The 20,215-nt window shown below is 44.8% G+C and overlaps 1 protein-coding gene across 2 annotated transcripts in view; it reads left to right on the forward strand.

The window, feature by feature from the left end:
- Window positions 1-20,215, forward strand: part of LOC130361152 (uncharacterized) — a 71,164-nt gene that overhangs the window by 37,048 nt on the left and 13,901 nt on the right. For both annotated transcript variants that reach the window (XM_056563802.1, XM_056563803.1), the window contains exon 4: window positions 13,530-13,745. In XM_056563802.1, coding sequence (XP_056419777.1) covers window positions 13,530-13,745 — 216 coding nt within the window. The remainder of the gene's footprint in view (window positions 1-13,529; window positions 13,746-20,215) is intronic.

Raw genomic sequence — 20,215 nt, forward strand, 5'->3', positions numbered from 1 at the left:
CATTGTGGCCCAGCAGTCGCAGCAGATTACCCATCAAGGTCAACAGCTGGCTCAGTTGACCACCATGTTTCAGCAACTCCTGCCAGCTCAGCAGCAACCGTCACCTCCGCATGCACCTGCTTCACCACCACTGCCAGCTGCCATCTCCAGCTCCAGAATCCGCTTTTCCATGCCAGCCAAGTATGACGGTGATCCCAAACTGTGCCGTGAATTTTTGTCCAATGCTCCCTCCATCTTGAGATGTTGGACGACCAGTTTTCCTCTGAGCGTGCCAAGGTGGCGTTTGTAGTCAGCCTGCTTACTGGGAAGGCCCTGGCCTGGGCTACACCGCTTTGGGACCGCAACGATCCTGCCACTGCAAGTGTCCAGAGTTTCTTCCGGGAATTCCGGAGTGTCTTTGAGGAGTCAGCCCGGGTTTTCTCTGCAGAGACTGCATTACTGAACTTGACCCAGGGGAGTTCTTCAGTGGGCGATTACACCATCCGTTTCCGTACCCTTGCTTCTGAACTCTCCTGGAATAATGAGGCGCTCGGTGCCACATTCAAGAAAGGCTTATTTAGCGATATAAAGGATGTCTTAGCCGCACGAGAAATGCCTACCTCCCTGGGTGACCTCATCCACTTGGCCACCAGGATTGATTTGCGTTTCGGTGAGAGACGTGAGGAACTTCTTCAGGAAAAGGGAAGTGTTCGCCCCCAGACGCTTTCCTTGTTTGGCTCCTGTTCTCCTGCATCCACCGCAACCCTCTACTGGGCCTCCCGCCGAGGAAGCCATGCAGGTGGATCGGTCTTGCCTGACCACTCAAGAGAGGAACCGCCGCAGAAACGAGAACCTCTGTTTGTACTGTGCTAGTACAGAGCGCTTCCTAAAAGACTGTTCTCTCCGTCCACTGCGCCAGGGAAACGCGCGCACCCTAGTTAACGTTGGAGAGGTGTTGCTAGGTGTGAATACCACCTCTCTACGGCTTACTGTATCCGTGCAGATTTCAGTATCTTCCAAGACATCCTTTGCTGCCACCGCCTTTCTGGATTCCGGCTCCGCCGGAAACTCATAGACGCCTCACTGGTCAGCAAGTTCAACATCCCTGTGGTTCGTCTGCAAAAGTCCTTCATCTCCACTGTCAATGGAGAGAGACTTGATGGCACTGTGCAGTTTCTTACTGAGCCCCTCCAGATGGATATTGGAGTCCTGCATTCAGAGAATTTGGAGTTCTATGTGCACCTCTGAACTTCTTTTAGGACTGCCTTGGCTCCAGCGCCATTGTCCCATTCTGGATTGGTCCTCCGGAGAGGTCCGAAGTTGGGGGTCTTCTTGTTTCGGCAGATGTTTCAAGCCGGTTCAAGCCAAGTTTGCACCTGTTGTCTCTCCTCCTCCAGGCCTGCCTGAACCATATATGGACTTTGCGGACGTTTTCTGTAAGAAACAAGCAGAGGTGTTGCCTCCACACAGGCCATATGACTGCCCCATTGACTTGCAGCCTGGTACCACTCCGCCTAGGGGAAGGATCTACCGTCTTTCTCCTCCAGAGACTCTCGCCATGTCTGAATACATTCAGGAGAATTTACAGAGAGGGTTTATCAGGAAATCCTCCTTTCCAGCCGGAGCTGGATTCTTTTTTGTTACCAAGAAAGATGGCACTCTTCGGCCATGTATTGATTATCGGGGACTTAGCATTACCATCAAGAACCGTTACCCTCTTCCCCTGATTGCTGAACTCTTTGACCGTCTACAAGGCGCCAAGTTCTTCACTAAGTTGGATCTTAGAGGGGCCTACAATCTTATTCGGATTCGAGAGGGTGACGAATGGAAGAACGCTTTTAATACCCGAGATGGTCATTTTGAGTATCTGGTCATGCCCTTCGGACTCTGCAATGCACCTGCCGTCTTCCAAGACTTCGTTAATGACATTTTCAGAGACCTGCTCTACACCTGTGTGGTAGTTTACTTGGACGACATCCTCATATTTTCCTCTAATCTGGATCAACACTGTGCGCATGTCCATCTTGTACTTTCCCGTCTGAGGAAGAATCGTCTGTATGCTAAATTTGAAAAGTGCCAGCTTGATCGTACCAGCCTTCCCTTCCTGGGGTACATCATTTCTTCCAAGGGTCTTCAAATGGATCCTGACAAGCTTTCTGCAGTCCTGGACTGGCCTCGTCCCTCTGGCCTACGGGCCATACAGCGATTTCTAGGTTTTGCTAACTACTACAGACAATTCATCCCTCATTACTCTACCCTTGTGGCACCTATCGTGGCCTTGACCAAAAAGGGGGCTAATCCCAAGTTGTGGCCTCCACAGGCCGAGCAGGCCTTCTGCTCTCTCAAGTCTGCCTTTTTCCTCTGCTCCAGTCCTATCCAGACCCGATCCCTCAAAACCTTTCTACTTGGAGGTAGACGCCTCCTCCGTGGGAGCAGGAGCCGTGCTCACACAGAAAATCTCTAAAGGTAAAACAGTTTCCTGCGGTTTTTTCTCCAAGACCTTCTCCCCGGCAGAGAGGAATTACTCCATTGGAGACAGGGAACTTTTGGCCATCAAGCTGGCTCTGGAGGAGTGGAGGCACCTACTGGAAGGTGCTCCTCACCCCATTAATATCTACACAGATCACAAGAACCTCTCCTATCTTCAATCTGCTCAGAGACTCAACCCCCGCCAAGCTCGCTGGTCTTTGTTTTTTGCCCGGTTTAACTGCCAGATTCCCTTCAGGCCTGCAAGTAAGAACGTCCGTGCCGACGCCCTTTCCCGTTCTTCTGATGTCGCGGGGGTTGAGGTTACACCACAACACATCATCCCACCTGAGCGTTTGGTCACTGTGGCTCCTGTGGATCTACGCTGCCTTCCTCCTGGGAAAACTTACGTATCTCCCCTTCGTCGCCTGAAAGTACTGAAGTGGGGACATTCTTCCTTGCTGGCCGGACATCCCGGTATCCGGAAGACCCTTCTTCTCATCTCCAGACAGTATTGGTGGCCGTCCATGGAGAGGGACGTAACTGAGTTTGTCCAAGCTTGTGCAGTCTGCGCAAGGGATAAGACTCCTTGCCTGAAACCAGCTGGTTTACTCCACCCTCTCCCAGTTCCTGAGACTCCATGGTCTCATATCGCCATGGACTTTGTCACCGATCTGCCACCCTCTCATGGCAAGACTGTTGTTTGGGTGGTGGTGGACCGTTTCTCCAAAATGGCACACTTCGTTCCCTTGTCTTCTCTCCCTTCTGCGCCTCAGCTGGCGAGACAGTTCCTTAGCCACATCTTTCGCCTCCACGGACTACCAACCCATATTGTATCCGACAGAGGGGTTCAGTTCGTCTCAAAATTCTGGAGAGCCCTCTGTGGACAACTAAGGATAAAGCTGGACTTCTCATCTTCTTACCATCCTCAGTCCAACGGACAAGTGGAACGCATCAATCAGATTTTGGGAGACTATCTACGGCACTTTGTCTCTTCCCGCCAGGGTGATTGGGTGGATCTCCTTCCGTGGGCAGAGTTCTCCTACAACCACAAAGAATCTTCTGCCACTTCTAAGTCTCCTTTCTTTGTGGTGTATGGCTGCCACCCTTTGCCGCCTTTGCCTTTGTCTACTTCCTCCGGAGTTCCAGCTGTGGATGAATTAGTACGGGACTTTTCTGCCATTTGGCGAGAGACACGTCTCTCTCTTCTCCAGGCCTCTACCCGCATGAAAATCTACGCCGACAAGAAACGTCGGGCCCCTCCAGTTTTTGTCCCATGAGACAAGGTGTGGTTGTCTGCCAAATTTGTACGTTTTAAGAACCCACGTTATGAATTGGGCCCCCGCTACATGGGTCCTTACAAGGTCAAGAAAAGGATCAACCCTGTGTCCTATCAACTCCATCTCCCTCCATCTCTCCGGATTTCCAACAGTTTCTCTTCTGAAACCTGCCATATTTAATCGCTACTTCCCCAAGGATCTTCCTCCTACCCCAGTCTCTGGTACCTCAGATGTCTTTTCTGTTAAACAAATCTTGGCCGTTAAATCAGTCAGAGGAAAGAATTTTTTTCTGGTTGACTGGGAGGGCTGCGGTCCTGAGGAGAGATCTTGGGAGCCAGAGGAGAACATCCTGGACCGCAGTCTCATTCTCAAGTTCTTGGGTACCAAAAAGAGGGGGAGACTTAAGGGGGGGGGTACTGTTACGCTGAGCGCTCCGGGCACCCTGCTTACTTCGGTGCGCTCACAGCGTGTGTCCCCAGGCAGCGCTCCGGTCACCCGGTCTCGGCGTGCATGTCCCCGCTCTAAAGGGCGTGCGCGTGCCGGGACTCTTAAATTTAAAGGGCCAGTGCACCAGTGATTGTAGCCTGGTCCAAAGTTGTTAATCTAGGGTTAAAGGTTCTGCTTTGACTTAATTGGGCCTGCACCTGTGCACTGCCTATAAGTACCTTCTCCTCCCACAGCTTCCTGACGGATCTTTGTTGCCTTAGTGCCCTAGAGAAAGCGTTTGTGTGTATTCCCTGCCTGTTGCTGAACCTGTTGCTATTGACTACCGCCTGAGAACCGTTGCCGCCTGCCCTGACCTTTTTCTATGTCTGACCTCGCCTCTGCCTGATCCTCTTGTACCTTGTCTCATCTCAGCAGCCAGAGAGGTTGAGTCGCTACTGGGTGGAACGACCTGGGGGTTACCTGCCGCAGCAAGACCATCCCACTTTGCGGCGGGCTCTGGTGAAAACCAGTAACTTCTTAGACTCCGTTCCCCTGGTACGGCCCACGTCATCTCCTCTCTGGCACAGCGGATCCACCTCCAGCTCCTGCCAGTCCGGATCCTGACACCCATATAGTACTTTATCTCTATGCACTTCCCCTATAGAGTATTATATCTCTATACATTCTCCCTATCAAGTACTATATCTCTATACACTTCCCCTATAGATTACTATATCTCTATACACTTTCCCTATAAATTACTATATCTCTATACACTTTCCCTATAGACTATTATATATCTATACACTTTCCCTATAGAGTATTATATATCTAAAAAAAACTTTACCTATAGAGTATTATATATCTATACACTTTCCCTATAGATTACTATATCTCTATACACTTTCCCTATAAAGTACTATATCTCTATACACTTTCCCTATAGATTACTATATCTCTATACACTTTCCCTATAAAGTACTATATCTCTATACACTTTCCCTATATAGTACTATGTCTCTATACACTTCCCCTATAAATTACTATATCTCTATACACTTCCCCTATAGATTACTATATCTCTATACACTTCCCCTATAGATTATTATATCTCTATACACTTCCCCTATAGATTACTATATCTCTATACACTTTCCCTATAAAGTACTATATCTCTATACACTTTACCTATATAGTACTATATATCTATACACTTCCCCTATAGATTACTATATCTCTATACACCTTCCCTATAGAGTACTATATCTCTATACACTTCCCCTATAGATTACTATATCTCTATACACCTTCCCTATAGAGTACTATATCTCTATACACTTCCCCTATAGATTACTATATCTCTATACACTTTCCCTATAAAGTACTATATCTCTATACACTTTACCTATATAGTACTATATATCTATACACTTCCTCTATAGATTACTATATCTCTATACACCTTCCCTATAGAGTACTATATCTCTATACACTTCCCCTATAGATTACTATATCTCTATACACCTTCCCTATAGAGTACTATATCTCTATACACTTTCCCTATAGATTACTATATCTCTATACACTTTCCCTATAGATTACTATAACTCTATACACTTCCTCTATACATTACTATATCTCTATACACTTTCCCTATAAAGTACTATATCTCTATACACTTTACCTATATAGTACTATATATCTATACACTTCCCCTATAGATTACTATATCTCTATACACCTTCCCTATAGAGTACTATATCTCTATACACTTCCCCTATAGATTACTATATCTCTATACACTTTCCCTATATAGTACTATATCTCTATACACTTCCCCTATAGAGTACTATATCTCTATACACTTCCCCTATATAGTACTATATATCTATACACTTTCCCTATATAGTACTATATATCTATACACTTTCCCTATATAGTACTATATCTCTATACACTTTCCCTATATAGTACTATATCTCTATACACTTCCCCTATAGATTACTATATCTCTATACACTTTCCCTATAGATTACTATATCTCTATACACACCCCCTATAGATTACTATATCTCTATACACTTCCTCTATAGAGTACTATATCTATATACACTTCCCCTATAGATTACTATATCTCTATACACTTCCCCTATAGAGTACTATATCTCTATACACTTCCCCTATAGAGTACTATATCTCTATACACCTTCCCTATATAGTACTATATCTCTATACACTTCCCCTATAGAGTACTATATCTCTATACACTTTCCCTATATAGTACTATATCTCTATACACTTTCCCTATATAGTACTATATCTCTATACACTTTCCCTATATAGTACTATATCTCTATACACCCCCCCTATAGATTACTATATCTCTATACACTTCCTCTATAGAGTACTATATCTATATACACTTCCCCTATAGATTACTATATCTCTATACACTTCCCCTATAGAGTACTATATCTCTATACACTTCCCCTATAGATTACTATATCTCTATACACTTTCCCTATAGAGTACTATATCTCTATACACTTTCCCTATAGAGTACTATATCTCTATACACTTCCCCTATATAGTACTTTATCTCTATACACTTCCCCTATAGAGTACTATATATCTATACACTTCCCCTATAGATTACTATATCTCTATACACTTTCCCTATAGATTACTATATCTCTATACACTTTCTCTATAAAGTACTATATCTCTATACACTTTCCCTATATAGTACTATATATCTATACACTTCCCCTATAGATTACTATATCTCTATACACCTTCCCTATAGATTATTATATCTCTATACACTTTCCCTATATAGTACTATATCTCTATACATTTTCCCTATATAGTACTACATATCTATACACTTCCCCTATAGATTACTAGATCTCTATACACCTTCCCTATAGAGTACTATATCTCTATACATTTTCCCTATATAGTACTATATATCTATATACTTCCCCTATAGATTACTATATCTCTATACACCTTCCCTATATAGTACTATATCTCTATACACTTCCCCTATAGATTACTATATCTCTATACACTTTCCCTATATAGTACTTTATCTCTATACACTTCCCCTATAGATTACTATATATCTATACACCTTCCCTATAGATTACTATATCTCTATACACTTCCCCTATAGAGTACTATATCTCTATACACTTTCCCTATAGATTACTATAACTCTATACACTTCCCCTATACATATTACTATATCTCTATACACTCCCCCTATAGAGTACTATATCACTATACACTTTCCATATAGAGTACTATATCTCTATACACCTTCCCTATAGAGTACTATATCTCTATACATTTTCCTTATATAGTACTATATATCTATACACTTCCCCTATAGATTACTATATCTCTATACACCTTCCCTATATAGTAATATATCTCTATACACTTCCCCTATAGATTACTATATCTCTATACACTTTCCCTATATAGTACTTTATCTCTATACACTTCCCCTATAGAGTACTATATCTCTATACACTTCCCTATAGATTACTATATCTTTATACACTTTCCCTATAGAGTACTATATCTCTATACACTTCCCCTATAGATTACTATATCTCTATACACCTTCCCTATAGAGTACTATATCTCTATATATTTTCCCTATATAGTACTATATATCTATACACTTCCCCTATAGATTACTATATCTTTATACACCTTCCCTATATAGTACTATATCTCCATACACTTCCCCTATAGATTACTATATCTCTATACACTTTCCCTATATAGTACTTTATCTCTATACACTTCCCCTATAGATTACTATATCTTTATACACCTTCCCTATATAGTACTATATCTCTATGCACTTCCCCTATAGATTACTATAGCTCTATACAGTTCCCCTATAGAATACTATATCTCTATACACATCCCCTATAGATTACTATAGCTCTATACACTTCCCCTATAGATCACTATATCTCTATACACTTTCCCTATAGATTACTATAGCTCTATACACTTTCCCTATAGAATACTATATCTCTATACACTTTCCCTATAGATTACTATATCTCTATACACTTTCCCTATAGATTACTATAGCTCTATACACTTTCCCTATAGAATACTATATCTCTATACACTTCCCCTATAGAATACTATATCGCTATACACTTTCCCTATAGATTACTATATCTCTATACACTTTCCCTATAGATTACTATAGCTCTATACACTTTCCCTATAGATTACTATATCTCTATACACTTCCCCTATAGAATACTATATCTCTATACACTTCCCCTATAGATTACTATATCTCTATACACTTTCCCTATAGATTACTATATCTCTATACACTTTCCCTATAGAGTACTATATCTCTATACACTTTCCCTATAGAGTACTATATCTCTATACACTTCCCCTATAGAATACTATATCTCTATACACTTCCCCTATAGATTACTATATCTCTATACACTTCCTCCATAGAGTATTATATATCTATACACTTCCCCTATAGATTACTTTATCTCTATACACTTCCCCTATAGATTACTATATCTCTATACACTTTCCCCATAGATTACTATATCTCTATACACTTTCCCTATAGATTACTATATCTCTATACACTTTTCCTATAGAGTACTATATCTCTATACACTTCCCCTATAGAATACTATATCTCTATACACTTCCCCTATAGATTACTATATCTCTATACACTTTCTCCATAGAGTATTATATATCTATACACTTCCCCTATAGATTACTTTATCTCTATACACTTCCCCTATAGATTACTATATCTCTATACACTTCCCCTATAGATTACTATATCTATATACACTTTCCCTAGAGTACTATATCTCTATACACTTCCCCTATAGATTACTATATCTATATACACTTTCCCTAGAGTACTATATCTCTATACACTTCCCCTATAGAGTACTATATCTCTATACACTTCCCCTATAGATTACTATATCTATATACACTTTCCCCATAGATTACTTTATCTCTATACACTTTCTCCATAGAGTATTATATATCTATACACTTCCCCTATAGATTACTTTATCTCTATACACTTACCCTATAGATTACTATATATCTATACACTTTCCCTATAGATTACTATATCGCTATACACTTCCCCTATAGATTACTATATCTCTATACACTTTCCCCATAGAGTACTTTATCTCTATACACTTTCTCCATAGAGTATTATATATCTATACACTTTCCCTATAGATTACTATATCTATATACACTTCCCCTATAGATTACTATATCTCTATACACTTACCCTATAGATTACTATATCTCTATACACTTCCCCTATAGAGTACTTTATCCCCATATACTTATAGTACTACATATAGTATATAGTTCTACATCTCGTTCTCTTTATTGGGACACAGTAGGGGAATATAGAGGATGTGATATAGCAGGAGGGGACGGCGTGTCTCAGCACATCAGGGGAGGTCACTTTTACTTTTAGCACCCTGTTTTTGGCAGCGGAGCACTCATCTTTGATGATGTCGGGAGCTGGAGCCAAGAATGTGTCTCGGATCCTGAGATATGAGATATAATGGTGATGATGAATGAGCGGCAGGATCCGTACATCATTCATAGAGCCGGGACACTGCTCACCTCCTGCTACATCCACTCCACGAGATAGGAATATTTATGACATCATGTTTTGTATGAGTTTCTTATATACTTTATGTATACATTTTTAACTGTTTGCTGCAGGATCTCTGCTTTACTCCCAGGGCCGATTCTGCCTATAGGCAAAATAGGCAGCCGCCTAGAGCGTCCTCTTGTTGGGGTGCCGCTCTGCCTGTTGCAAGAAAGTTAGTAGCCAGTATCAGAAGCACCCGTTCATTCAAAGCAGCCGCCCATCTAGCACCACCATCGCCCACCACCCCCAGATACCATAATAATCTGCATTCTTCAGCTTTCTGCAGGAGCGCAGTGCCACCTCCGAGGCAGACAAGCAGGTCAGGTCCGTCCACCATTCTGACATTGTACGCGCCTTCATACATCCAGGGCCGGTTCTGCCTATAGGCAAAATAGGCAGACACCTAGAGCACCCTTTACCCGCCCATCTGAAGCACCTACCCATCAAGCAAAACCCTACCCCCCCCCCCCCCTACCCCCACCCCAGTCATACTATAATAGTCAGCCTGCTGGAGGAGTACAGCGCCACTTCAGAGGCAGACAGGGGCGGTCACTAAGGTCAGATCCATCCAACATCGCACGCGCCTCCATACATCGGGAGGAGCTTTCGCCTAAGGTGACAAAAATCCTTGCCCCACGCCTGTTTACTCCCGTGGGTAAAGATCTGTCCTGGTCATGGGATGGACACACGGCCGCAGGCTCTGATGTGTAGTGCAAATGTAACAAGCCATACAGCTGTGTGTCCATCCCATAACAGATCTAGCTACAAAATACATCAGGTTTATGGTATAATCTGTAGTCCAGTCCCTTGCCATATGCAATTTCTCTGCTTGTTGTCAGTGAATTCAACCATTTTGGTTTGCATTCAAAGGCTGTAAAGTTAGTTGGACAGTATTTGACCAAGTCCTGCTTACACAGCTGGGGGCTCCGACTTTGTATTAGGCTATATTCACACTATGGAAGAAATTCCGCCTGGAAATCCTGGTGCAGAGGCCTTCTCTCTCTCTCTCTCTCTCTCTCTCTCTTTTTTATTTTTATTTTTTTTAAGGAATTCTGCTCAACCGTGCTCACTACATCATTTCTGAGGCATGGAAACCGTGGAAATTTAAATTCCGAACCCCCTGATTTTTCACTCCTACGATGCAATTTTTGTGTCTTTTTCCCCCACTAGATATAAGGGGTTTTAGTATAGGAGTTTTTTCTTTGGTGTTTTATTCCCTGTGATTTTTTTTTCATTAGAAGTCATGTGACTCTTTCATGATGAGACTTCTTCAAAGCTTTTTATTGAAGAATTAGGGAAACAAAAAACCCAGAAAAGAAATGCCAATTTTAAAGCCACTTTGATTTTTTTTTTTTAGAAGTCTAAGGCCGGTTTCACATGGAAGAATGTCTGCATTGAATTCTGCATGAAATTCTGCATTAATTTATAGCCAATTCACTTCATAAAAATACCTGCAGCAGAAATTCTGCTGTGAATGGGACAGTATAATCCCATTGAAGTGTATTGGCTATAAATTCAGGATTTAGTGCAGATATTCTGCCGTGCGAACCTGGTCTAAGGCGACATTCACACAGCGGAAAATTTGCATATCTCCGTGAATTCTGCGTCCGCACTAGTTCTGTGCAGAATTCGGCAGCTTTTATATCATTTGCGGAATCCGTGCAGGATTCGTGCTAATTCTGCAGTAAAAAGATAGACTTTATTTAATAGAACACTAAAAGTTTGTGCAGATTCCGCAAAAAATTTGCAGAAATCAAGCCCCATCGACTTCAATGGGATTCCACAGCCAAAGTCCGGAAAGATATAAGACCAGGCTGGATGCAAAATTACAGCAGCGGAATTCCGCTTGCAAAAAATTGGAATTTACACTGCGGAATATCCGCCACAGTCCCTACTGACTTCAATGGGGCTTGCGGCGGATTTTCCGCAGTGTAAATTCCGCCGTGGAAAATCTGCTGCAGACAGCCGAGAAGAGCCCGCCCCCTTTCAAATACGCAGCGGGAAACCCACAAAAAAATCCACCCGTGTGAACATACCCTAAGTCTAGAAGTCTAAGGCTATGTTCACACGGAAGAAATTCTGTGATTCCACTCAAATTTCATTCTGAGGCTGTGGATTGTGAGAATTTATGCTGAATTTCCGTCCGGAATTCAGAGTCCCTATTTACTTCAATGGGTCTCTGCGTGGAATTCTGCAAGAAGGTCTCTGCGGAATTTCTGCTGTGTGACATTGACTTAGACTTCTAGACACATAGCATGTTTCCTGCTGAAAGTTTGGAATCTCCGCTGCGGAAAATCCGCCACCGACCCCATTAAAGTTAATAGGGTCTGCAACGGATTTTAAATAGGGGAGATTCCAAACTTTCAGCGGGAAACATGCTATGAGTTTGAAAAGAAATATGCTCCTGGGAATGAATCCTGAGGGACCTGAATGTGGTGGCCCAGTACAGGAGTTTCACCCCTGTACCCTAGCTGCCCTGTCAGGTGGACTCTATGCCAGTGACCCCCTGGGCCCCCCTTGCATCCATGTTCCCTAAACAGTTAATAAGTGCCTATGTTAGCCAATATAATGTGTGTGTGTGTGTGTGTGTGTGTGTGTGTATATATATATATATATATATATATATATATATATATATATATAAATTGTTATGTACCTTTAAGCATTGTTGCTATGTGTTGTAACCAAGGAATGTATCAGTGACCATGTGACTATAGGGTGACCTATGGGACCCCTCCAGAGTCTCCCCCATATAAGCCCTGGGTGGAGCTAGTTCAGTCTCTTCTCTTTAGGTCTTCTATACAGAGTGTAGTGAGGTCAAGTCCAGAGAGAGTGTCTGGTGACCTGAGGAGGCCAAAGCCTACCCCGCAGCCATGCATCCACAAGTCCATTACCCCACAGGTGAACGTCAAAACCTAGTAAGCTACATACGGGGTGAAGTCTGTCAAGTCAGTCAAGATTAATCTGTGTCAAGTCAGCATGGGCCTGCAGCAAATTGTCCAAGTCCACTACAAGTCCCAGCAAGCCCTGTGGTCTCTGAAGTCACTGGTCACCTCCTTGGGCTTGGCTAAGCTCTTAAGACTGTTACACCAGTCTAACTCAGTAAAGCTGCCCTTGTTCTGTAACTTAGTGTCAGAGTCATTATTTGCCCCTGTGCCTAGCCCAAGAACCAGCGGTATACCTTCGCGTGGTGTAGAGAGTAAACCACACCCTGGCGTCACGAACACCACGGGTTAATGCCATCTTCTTCTGGGGTAATAACATCTGCCCTCATCACACCCTCACCACATGAAGTTTCCAGAAAAAAACATCATACCCTCAGCATGCTGTGTTTTTGGAAAACCCTGGGCCTAAAAATGGCACTAGGGAGTAAAAAAATGTCAAACGAAAAAAAACCATCTGAGTCAGAAGTTTGGTCCCAAAAAAAGTGTAGCATGCAAACCATGTGCACAGTTTTGTCCACCAAACAGCAACGAGAAGTCACACTTTACTATTAGTTAGAATTATTACGTATCATTCATAGTAAATTCTGGCCATCTAACGGACACTAAAAATTGTGCAGAATACTCCATGTCCGTCCAGAACAGCTCAGATAGTAAATCTCCACCATTGTGTTAGATGTGAATGTGTTGACTAATGGAGGCCTCTTCTTTCTCTTTAAGGCACTGAAGTAAACTCAAAAGAAAATAATAAGACTACGTCACTGAAGACCAGCGCGGTCCGGGGGTCTGTAATGAGCGAGTCTGGTAACACATCTGTCGATCTATTGCGCAGAGTCCTCCCACCTCCCCCAGAGAACCTACAGGCCCCTCCACCTGCAGAGGCCTTGGATGATCCTCTCTATGACAGTGTGAAAGAGATGAGGGCAGCACCGAGCAGTAAGTGTTATTATGGCACCTTTAAATACTGTGTGGTAGCCCAGTACTGGAGGTGTTACCCCGTGCTCCTGCTGTCCTGTCAGGCAGCCTCCTTCAGTGTCCTCAAGGCCCCTTGCACTTGTTTGCCCATAGTAAATATGTTTAACATGTAAAAATGTAATGTTGCTTTAAGAGTTATACCATGTGAAATGTCATGCGGTTGTTACCCAGGAGGTACCAGTGACCAGGTGATCCCAAGAGTGAACTATGGGCTCCCTGCTAGTCTCCCCCATATAAGCCCTGGGTGGAGCTAGCTTCTCTCTGTAAATGGCAGGGTAGTGGATCCGCTGACATGTGAGAACTATGTCTGAACTATGCCTGTAAAGTGGGATGGTCTTGCTGCGGCAGACGGCACCCAGGTCGCTACCCCTGGCATGATCCGTCCACACAGGTTTCCCAGATGTAACTTGGCACAGAGGGAAAATCGTAGTCAGGACGAAGCACTGGTCAGAAGGGCAGGCAGCAAGGTAGCCTAGTCGGGTCACAGGCAAAAGGTCAGGAGGCTGGCGGCAATGGAGCAAAGGTCAGGTCACAAAAGAAGGTCAGGAACACAAATTAGGCACACACTAGGAAACGCTTTCTCTCGGCAAAATGCATGAAGATCCGGCACCATAATAGAGGTGCCGGACTAAAATAAGGTCCGCCCAGCAGCAGACCAATTAAGGACGTACTGGCCCTTAAATCTAGCAGCGCCTGCGGGCACGCCCTAAGGAGAGGGGATGCGCGCGCCGGCAATGCGCATGAGGAGAGAGGCCGGGGACGGATCAGGCTAAGGAGATGCCCGTGACTCGCATGCAGGCACATCCACACCGTGAGTCCCGGGGTTGCAGAAGCCGAGAGAGAGGGGGCCCTCACAGCCGGGATAAAAGGCCAGAGCTCTGCCCATAATGTTGCTGCATAACTTCCAAACGGCGGGAGATATTTCGATAATACTTGGGTCTCCCCCTCTTTTTGGGTCTTAGATAAACTTGAACCAGGCTGCAATTAAAAATATTCTACTCAGGTTCCCAAGACCTTTCTTCTGGACCAAACCCTTTCCAGTCGACAAGAAAATAACATTTCCCCCTTATAGTTTTCATAGCTAGAATTTCTTTCACCTTGTAAACGTCCGAAGAACCAGAGACAGGAGTGGGAGCAACGACCTTTTGAGAAAACCGATTAATGACCAGAGGCTTGAGCAGGGAAACATGGAAAGAATTTGGAATGCGAAGGGAGGAGGGCAGATGTAATTTGTAAGAGACATAATTGATCTTTTGAAGAACCACAAATGGACCCAGGTAACTAGGACCCAACTTGTAACTGGGAATTTTGAAGCGCATATACTTAGAGGAGAGCCAGACCCTGTCTCTAGGAGAAAAAGATGGAGGAGGCCTTCTCCTCTTGTCTGCTTGAGACTTCATTTGGGAGGAAGCAGAAAGCAATGAGCGCCCAGTCACTTGCCAGTTGGACGCAAAATTTCTAATAAGAGCATCTACGGCCGGCAATCCAGAGGAGTCAGGTAGAGGAAGAGGTGGACGAGGATGAAATCCATAGACAACAAAAAGGGGAGAAGTTTTCGTGGACTCAGAATCTCTGTGTTTATAAGAAAACCCAAGACAGAAGATCAACCCAATTGTCTTGCTGAGCCGAAACAAAAGGTTGCAGGTAGCCTTCTAGAATTTGGTTTACTCACTCCACTTGCCGTTGGATTGTGGGTGGTAGGCAGAAGAAAAGTCCAGATAAATTTTTAAACAAGAACAAAGGGCACTGTCACGATTCGGCTGGCAGGAGGTGGATCCTCTGTGCCAGAGAGGGATTGGCGTGGACCGTGCTAGTGGACCGGTTCTAAGTTACTACTGGTTTTCACCAGAGCCCGCCGCAAAGCGGGATGGTCTTGCAGCGGCGGTAGTAACCAGGTTGTATCCACTAGCAACGGCTCAACCTCTCTGACTGCTGAAGATAGGCGCGGTACAAGGGAGTAGACAAGAGCAAGGTCGGACGTAGCAGAAGGTCGGGGCAGGCAGCAAGGATCGTAGTCAGGGGCAACGGCAGGAGGTCTGGAACACAGGCTAGGAACACACAAGGGAACGCTTTCCCTGGCACGATGGCAACAAGATCCGGCGAGGGAGTGCAGGGGAAGTGAGGTATACATAGGGAGTGCACAGGTGAACACACTGATTAGACCCACTGCGCCAATCAGCGGCGCAGTGGCCCTTTAAATCGCAGAGACCCGGCGCGCGCGCGCCCTAGGGAGCGGGGCCGTGCGCGCCGGGACAGGACCGACGGAGAGCGAGTCAGGTACGGGAGCCGGGGTGCGCATCGCGAGCGGGCGCCACCCGCATCGCGAATCGCATCCCGGCTGGGGGCGGTATCGCAGCGCACCCGGTCAGTAGATCTGACCGGGGCGCTGCAGTAGCGAGGATGTTGCGAGCGCTCCGGGGAGGAGCGGGGACCCGGAGCGCTCGGCGTAACAGGCACGCCAGAATTTGGAAACAAATTGTACCCTGTGATCCGAGACAATGTGGAAAGGAAGACCATGTAGGCAGAAGATTTGTTGAAGAAAATGTTTGGCCAACTGAGGAGCAGAAGGAAGTCCGGGCAAAGGAATAAAATGTGCCATCTTGGAAAACCGATCAATGACCACCCAGATAACGGTATTGTTACAGGAGGGAGGCAGATCGGTGATGAAATCCCTGGCAATATGAGTCCACGGGGTATCCGGAATTGGCAAGGGCTGTAAGAGTCCAGCAGGTTTCTACCGCGGAGTCTTGTCACGAGCACAAGTAGTACAAGAACTGACGTAATCACTGACATCTTGTTTGAGATGTGGCCACCAGTAGTGTCAAGAGATTAACTGCAAAGACTTCTTGATCCCAGAGTAACCAACCAGCAGCGAGGAATGTCCCCAACTGAGGACACGACGTCTGAGACGAGGGGGCACAAATGTTTTCCCTGGTGGGACTTGAAGAAGAGAAGCTGGAGCCGCAGTAATCAGACACTCAGGAGGGATGATGTGACGAGGAGTAATATCCTGACCAACAATATCGGAAGAACAAGAAAGTGCATCGGCTTTAACATTTTTTTCGGCAGGACGAAATTGAATTATGAAGTTGAATCGAGAGAAGAAGAGCAACCATCTTGCTTGACGGGGGTTCAGTCATTGAGCAGATTGTAGATATAAAAAGTTTTTGTGATCTGTAAAAATGCTGACAAGATTAGTAGACCCTTTAAAAGATGGCACCATTCTTCTAAGGCAAGTTTAATGGCGAGGAGTTCCCAATCGCCAATAGAATAGTTTCTCTCCACAGGAGAAAAGATGTTGGAGAAAAAAAACATTAGTAAATATTTTTGCCCTTGGGGGACTTCTGAGGCAAAACTGCGCCAGCTCCAACAGAAGATGCGTCAACCTCCAAAAAGAATGTTTTTTCTGGATCAGGTCTTGAGGGAAGAGGTGCTGAAGCGAAGGCAGATTTAAACAGAGAAAAAGCTTCTTCAGCCTCAGGAGACCAATTTTGGATGTTGTTGTTCTTCTTGGTAAGGGCTACAATTGGGGTAACCAAGGAAAAAAAATGGGGAATGAATTGACAGGAGTAGTTGGCAAACCCCAAAAAATGTTGAATAGCCCATAAACCAGAAGGAAGAGGCCAGTCCAAAATGGCAGAAAGCTTGGCTGGATCCATCTGTAGTCACTGATGGGAGACAATGTAAGGCTGGGTTCACACTACGTTTTGTCCCATACGGGAGCGCATACAGCAGGGGGGAGCTAAATAGCTCGCGCTCCCGTATGTCACCGTATGCGCTCCCGTATGTCATTCATTTCAATGAGCCGACCGGAGTGAAACGTTCGGTACGGTCGGCTCATTTTTGCACCGTATGTGCTTTTACAACCGGACCTAAAACTGTGGTCAACCACGGTTTTAGGTCCGGTTGTAAAAGCGCATACGGCACAAAAATGAGCCGACCGGACCGAACGTTTCACTCCGGTCGGCTCATTGAAATGAATGACATACGGGAGCGCATACGGTGACATACGGGAGCGCGAGCTTTTAGCTCCCCCCTGCCGTATGCGCTCCCGTATGGGACAAAACGTAGTGTGAACCCACCCTAACCCAGAAAAGGAAGACTGGTTCTATCAAAGAGGCATTTCTCCAACTTGGCAAACAGATGATAAAGGTGATGAAGCTTTAAATTGGGAAAGAAAATAAAGATATCGTCTAGATAAACTACCACACAGGTATACAATAGATCACGAAAGATGTCATTTACAAATTCTTGGAAAACTTTGGGGGCATTGCAGAGTCCGAAAGGCATGACAAGGTACTCAAAATGGCCATCACGGGTGTTAAAAGCTGTTTTCCATTCATCGCCTTCTCGAATGCGAATTAAATTTTATGCCACCCGCAGATCTAATTTAGTGAAGATTCTGGCTCCACATGGACGATCAAAGAGTTCTGAAATCAAGAGCAAAGGGTAGCGTTTTTTTATTGTGATTTTATTAAGTCCCCAATAGTCAATGCAAGTATGGAGAGAACCATCCATCTTTCCAACAAAGAAGAATCTTGCCCCAGCAGGAGAGGAGGATTTCTGGATAAAACCTTTTTGAAGGTTATCTTGAATATATTTTTCCATAGCTGGTGTTTCAGGTACAGACAGCGGGTAAATTCTTCCCCTGGGAGGTGTAGTGCCAGGTTGAAGATCAATGGGAGAATCATATGGGCGATGTGGAGGAAGAGTCTTTGCTTGTTTCTCGCAGAATACGTAAGCAAAGTCTCGATAAGGGAAAGGAATGCTCGACTTAATGAGAGGCGAAGGATCAGACTTAGGCAGAAAGGACTCCAGACAGTGCCCTTGACAAAAGGTTCCCCAACGAGGACAATGAGCAAGCATTAAGAACTGTATATCCTCTTTATGCAACACTCCCACTTGCATGATGAGAGGTTCAGTGCGGTAAAGGACTGTACCCTTCAGGTTCTCTCCATTAACAGAAGAAATATACAGGGGCTTGACTATCCAAGACACAGGTAAATTATGCTTCTGGACCAGGGTTACGTCAATAAAGTTTCCTGTGGAACCGGAGTCCGGGAAGGCAGAGGGGAAGAACGAAGACTTCGTAGGAGTATGAATTTGAACAGGCATGGTCAATCATGGAGTGGTACTATTCACACCCAGGGATGCTTCTCCTACGTGCCCTAGGTGCGAGCGTTTCCCGGACACTGTGGACGAAGAGTACACTTTTTAAGAAAGTGTTCAGGACTGGCACAATAAAGGTACAAGTTCTCATTGCATCGACGGCTGATGCGGTCCACCTGCATGGGCTTCTCTGCTGGAGGAGTAGGAGACGGTAGAGGAGGACATTGAAACACAGGGGCCAAACGGGGGTAGCACCTTGACCGGAGGGGTTCTCTCTCTCGGTGTAGCTCCTCCTGTCTCTCCAAGAACCGTACATTCGTGTAGCTAAATTGATGAGATCTGTAAGGGAGGATGGAAGATCTCGAGCCACCAAAGCATCCTTGATCCTACTTGAGAGGCCCTTTTTAAAAGTAGCACACAAAGCCTCATTGTTCCAGGCCAGTTCAAAGGCCAAGATGCGGAACTGTACTACGTATTCTCCCACAGAAGAATCTCCTTGAGTGAGATTCAGTAGGTCAGTCTCCGCCAAAGAAGCCTGAGCCGGTTCCTCAAATACATTTCAGAATTCAGCAAGGAAAGTCCAGAGGTTACTAGTCCCACAGGGGAGTAGCCCAGGCCAAAGCTTTCCCGGAAAGAAGACTGATGCTAAAGGCCACTTTGGCATTCTCAGTAGGAAACTGGTCCGCTTGAAGTTCAAGGTGCATAGAACACTGAGTTACGAAGCCACTGGACAACTTTGGGTCTCTGTCATATTTAGAAGGTAGAGATAGACGAATCTTGGAATCAGCTATAGCAACAGGAGCAGGAGTCGCGGATGGTTCAGCCAGCGAGGGTTGAGGCTGTTGTGTAGCTAGGAGCTGCTGCACAAGTGCAGAAAGCTGAGATATCTGCTGCGCTTGCTGTTCAATCTGTGCAGACTGCCATGCCACAATAGTAGAGAGCTTGGCAACACTCGGCAGAGGAACCTGGGCCAGATCTTACAGTAAACGGCAGGGTAGTGGATCCACTGACCTGTGAGAACTATGTCTGAACCGTACCAGGGAGCGGTGTCTAAGGTGCCGCTGTTTTTTTACCATAGTCTGCCGCAAAGCGGGAAGGTCTTGCTGCGGCAGGCGGCACCCAGGTCGCTACCCCTGGCACGATCCGTCCACACAGGTTGCCCAGATGTAACTTGGCACGGAGGAAAAATCGTAGTCAGGACGAAGCAATGGTCAGAAGGGCAGGCAGCAAGGTAGCATTGTCGGGTCACAGGCTAAAGGTCAGGAGGGTGTTGGCAATGGAGCAAAGGTCAGGTCACAAGCAGGAGGTCAGGAACACAAATT

Source organism: Hyla sarda, chromosome 3, assembly GCF_029499605.1.
Source record: "Hyla sarda isolate aHylSar1 chromosome 3, aHylSar1.hap1, whole genome shotgun sequence".
Taxonomy (NCBI): Eukaryota; Metazoa; Chordata; class Amphibia; order Anura; family Hylidae; genus Hyla; species Hyla sarda.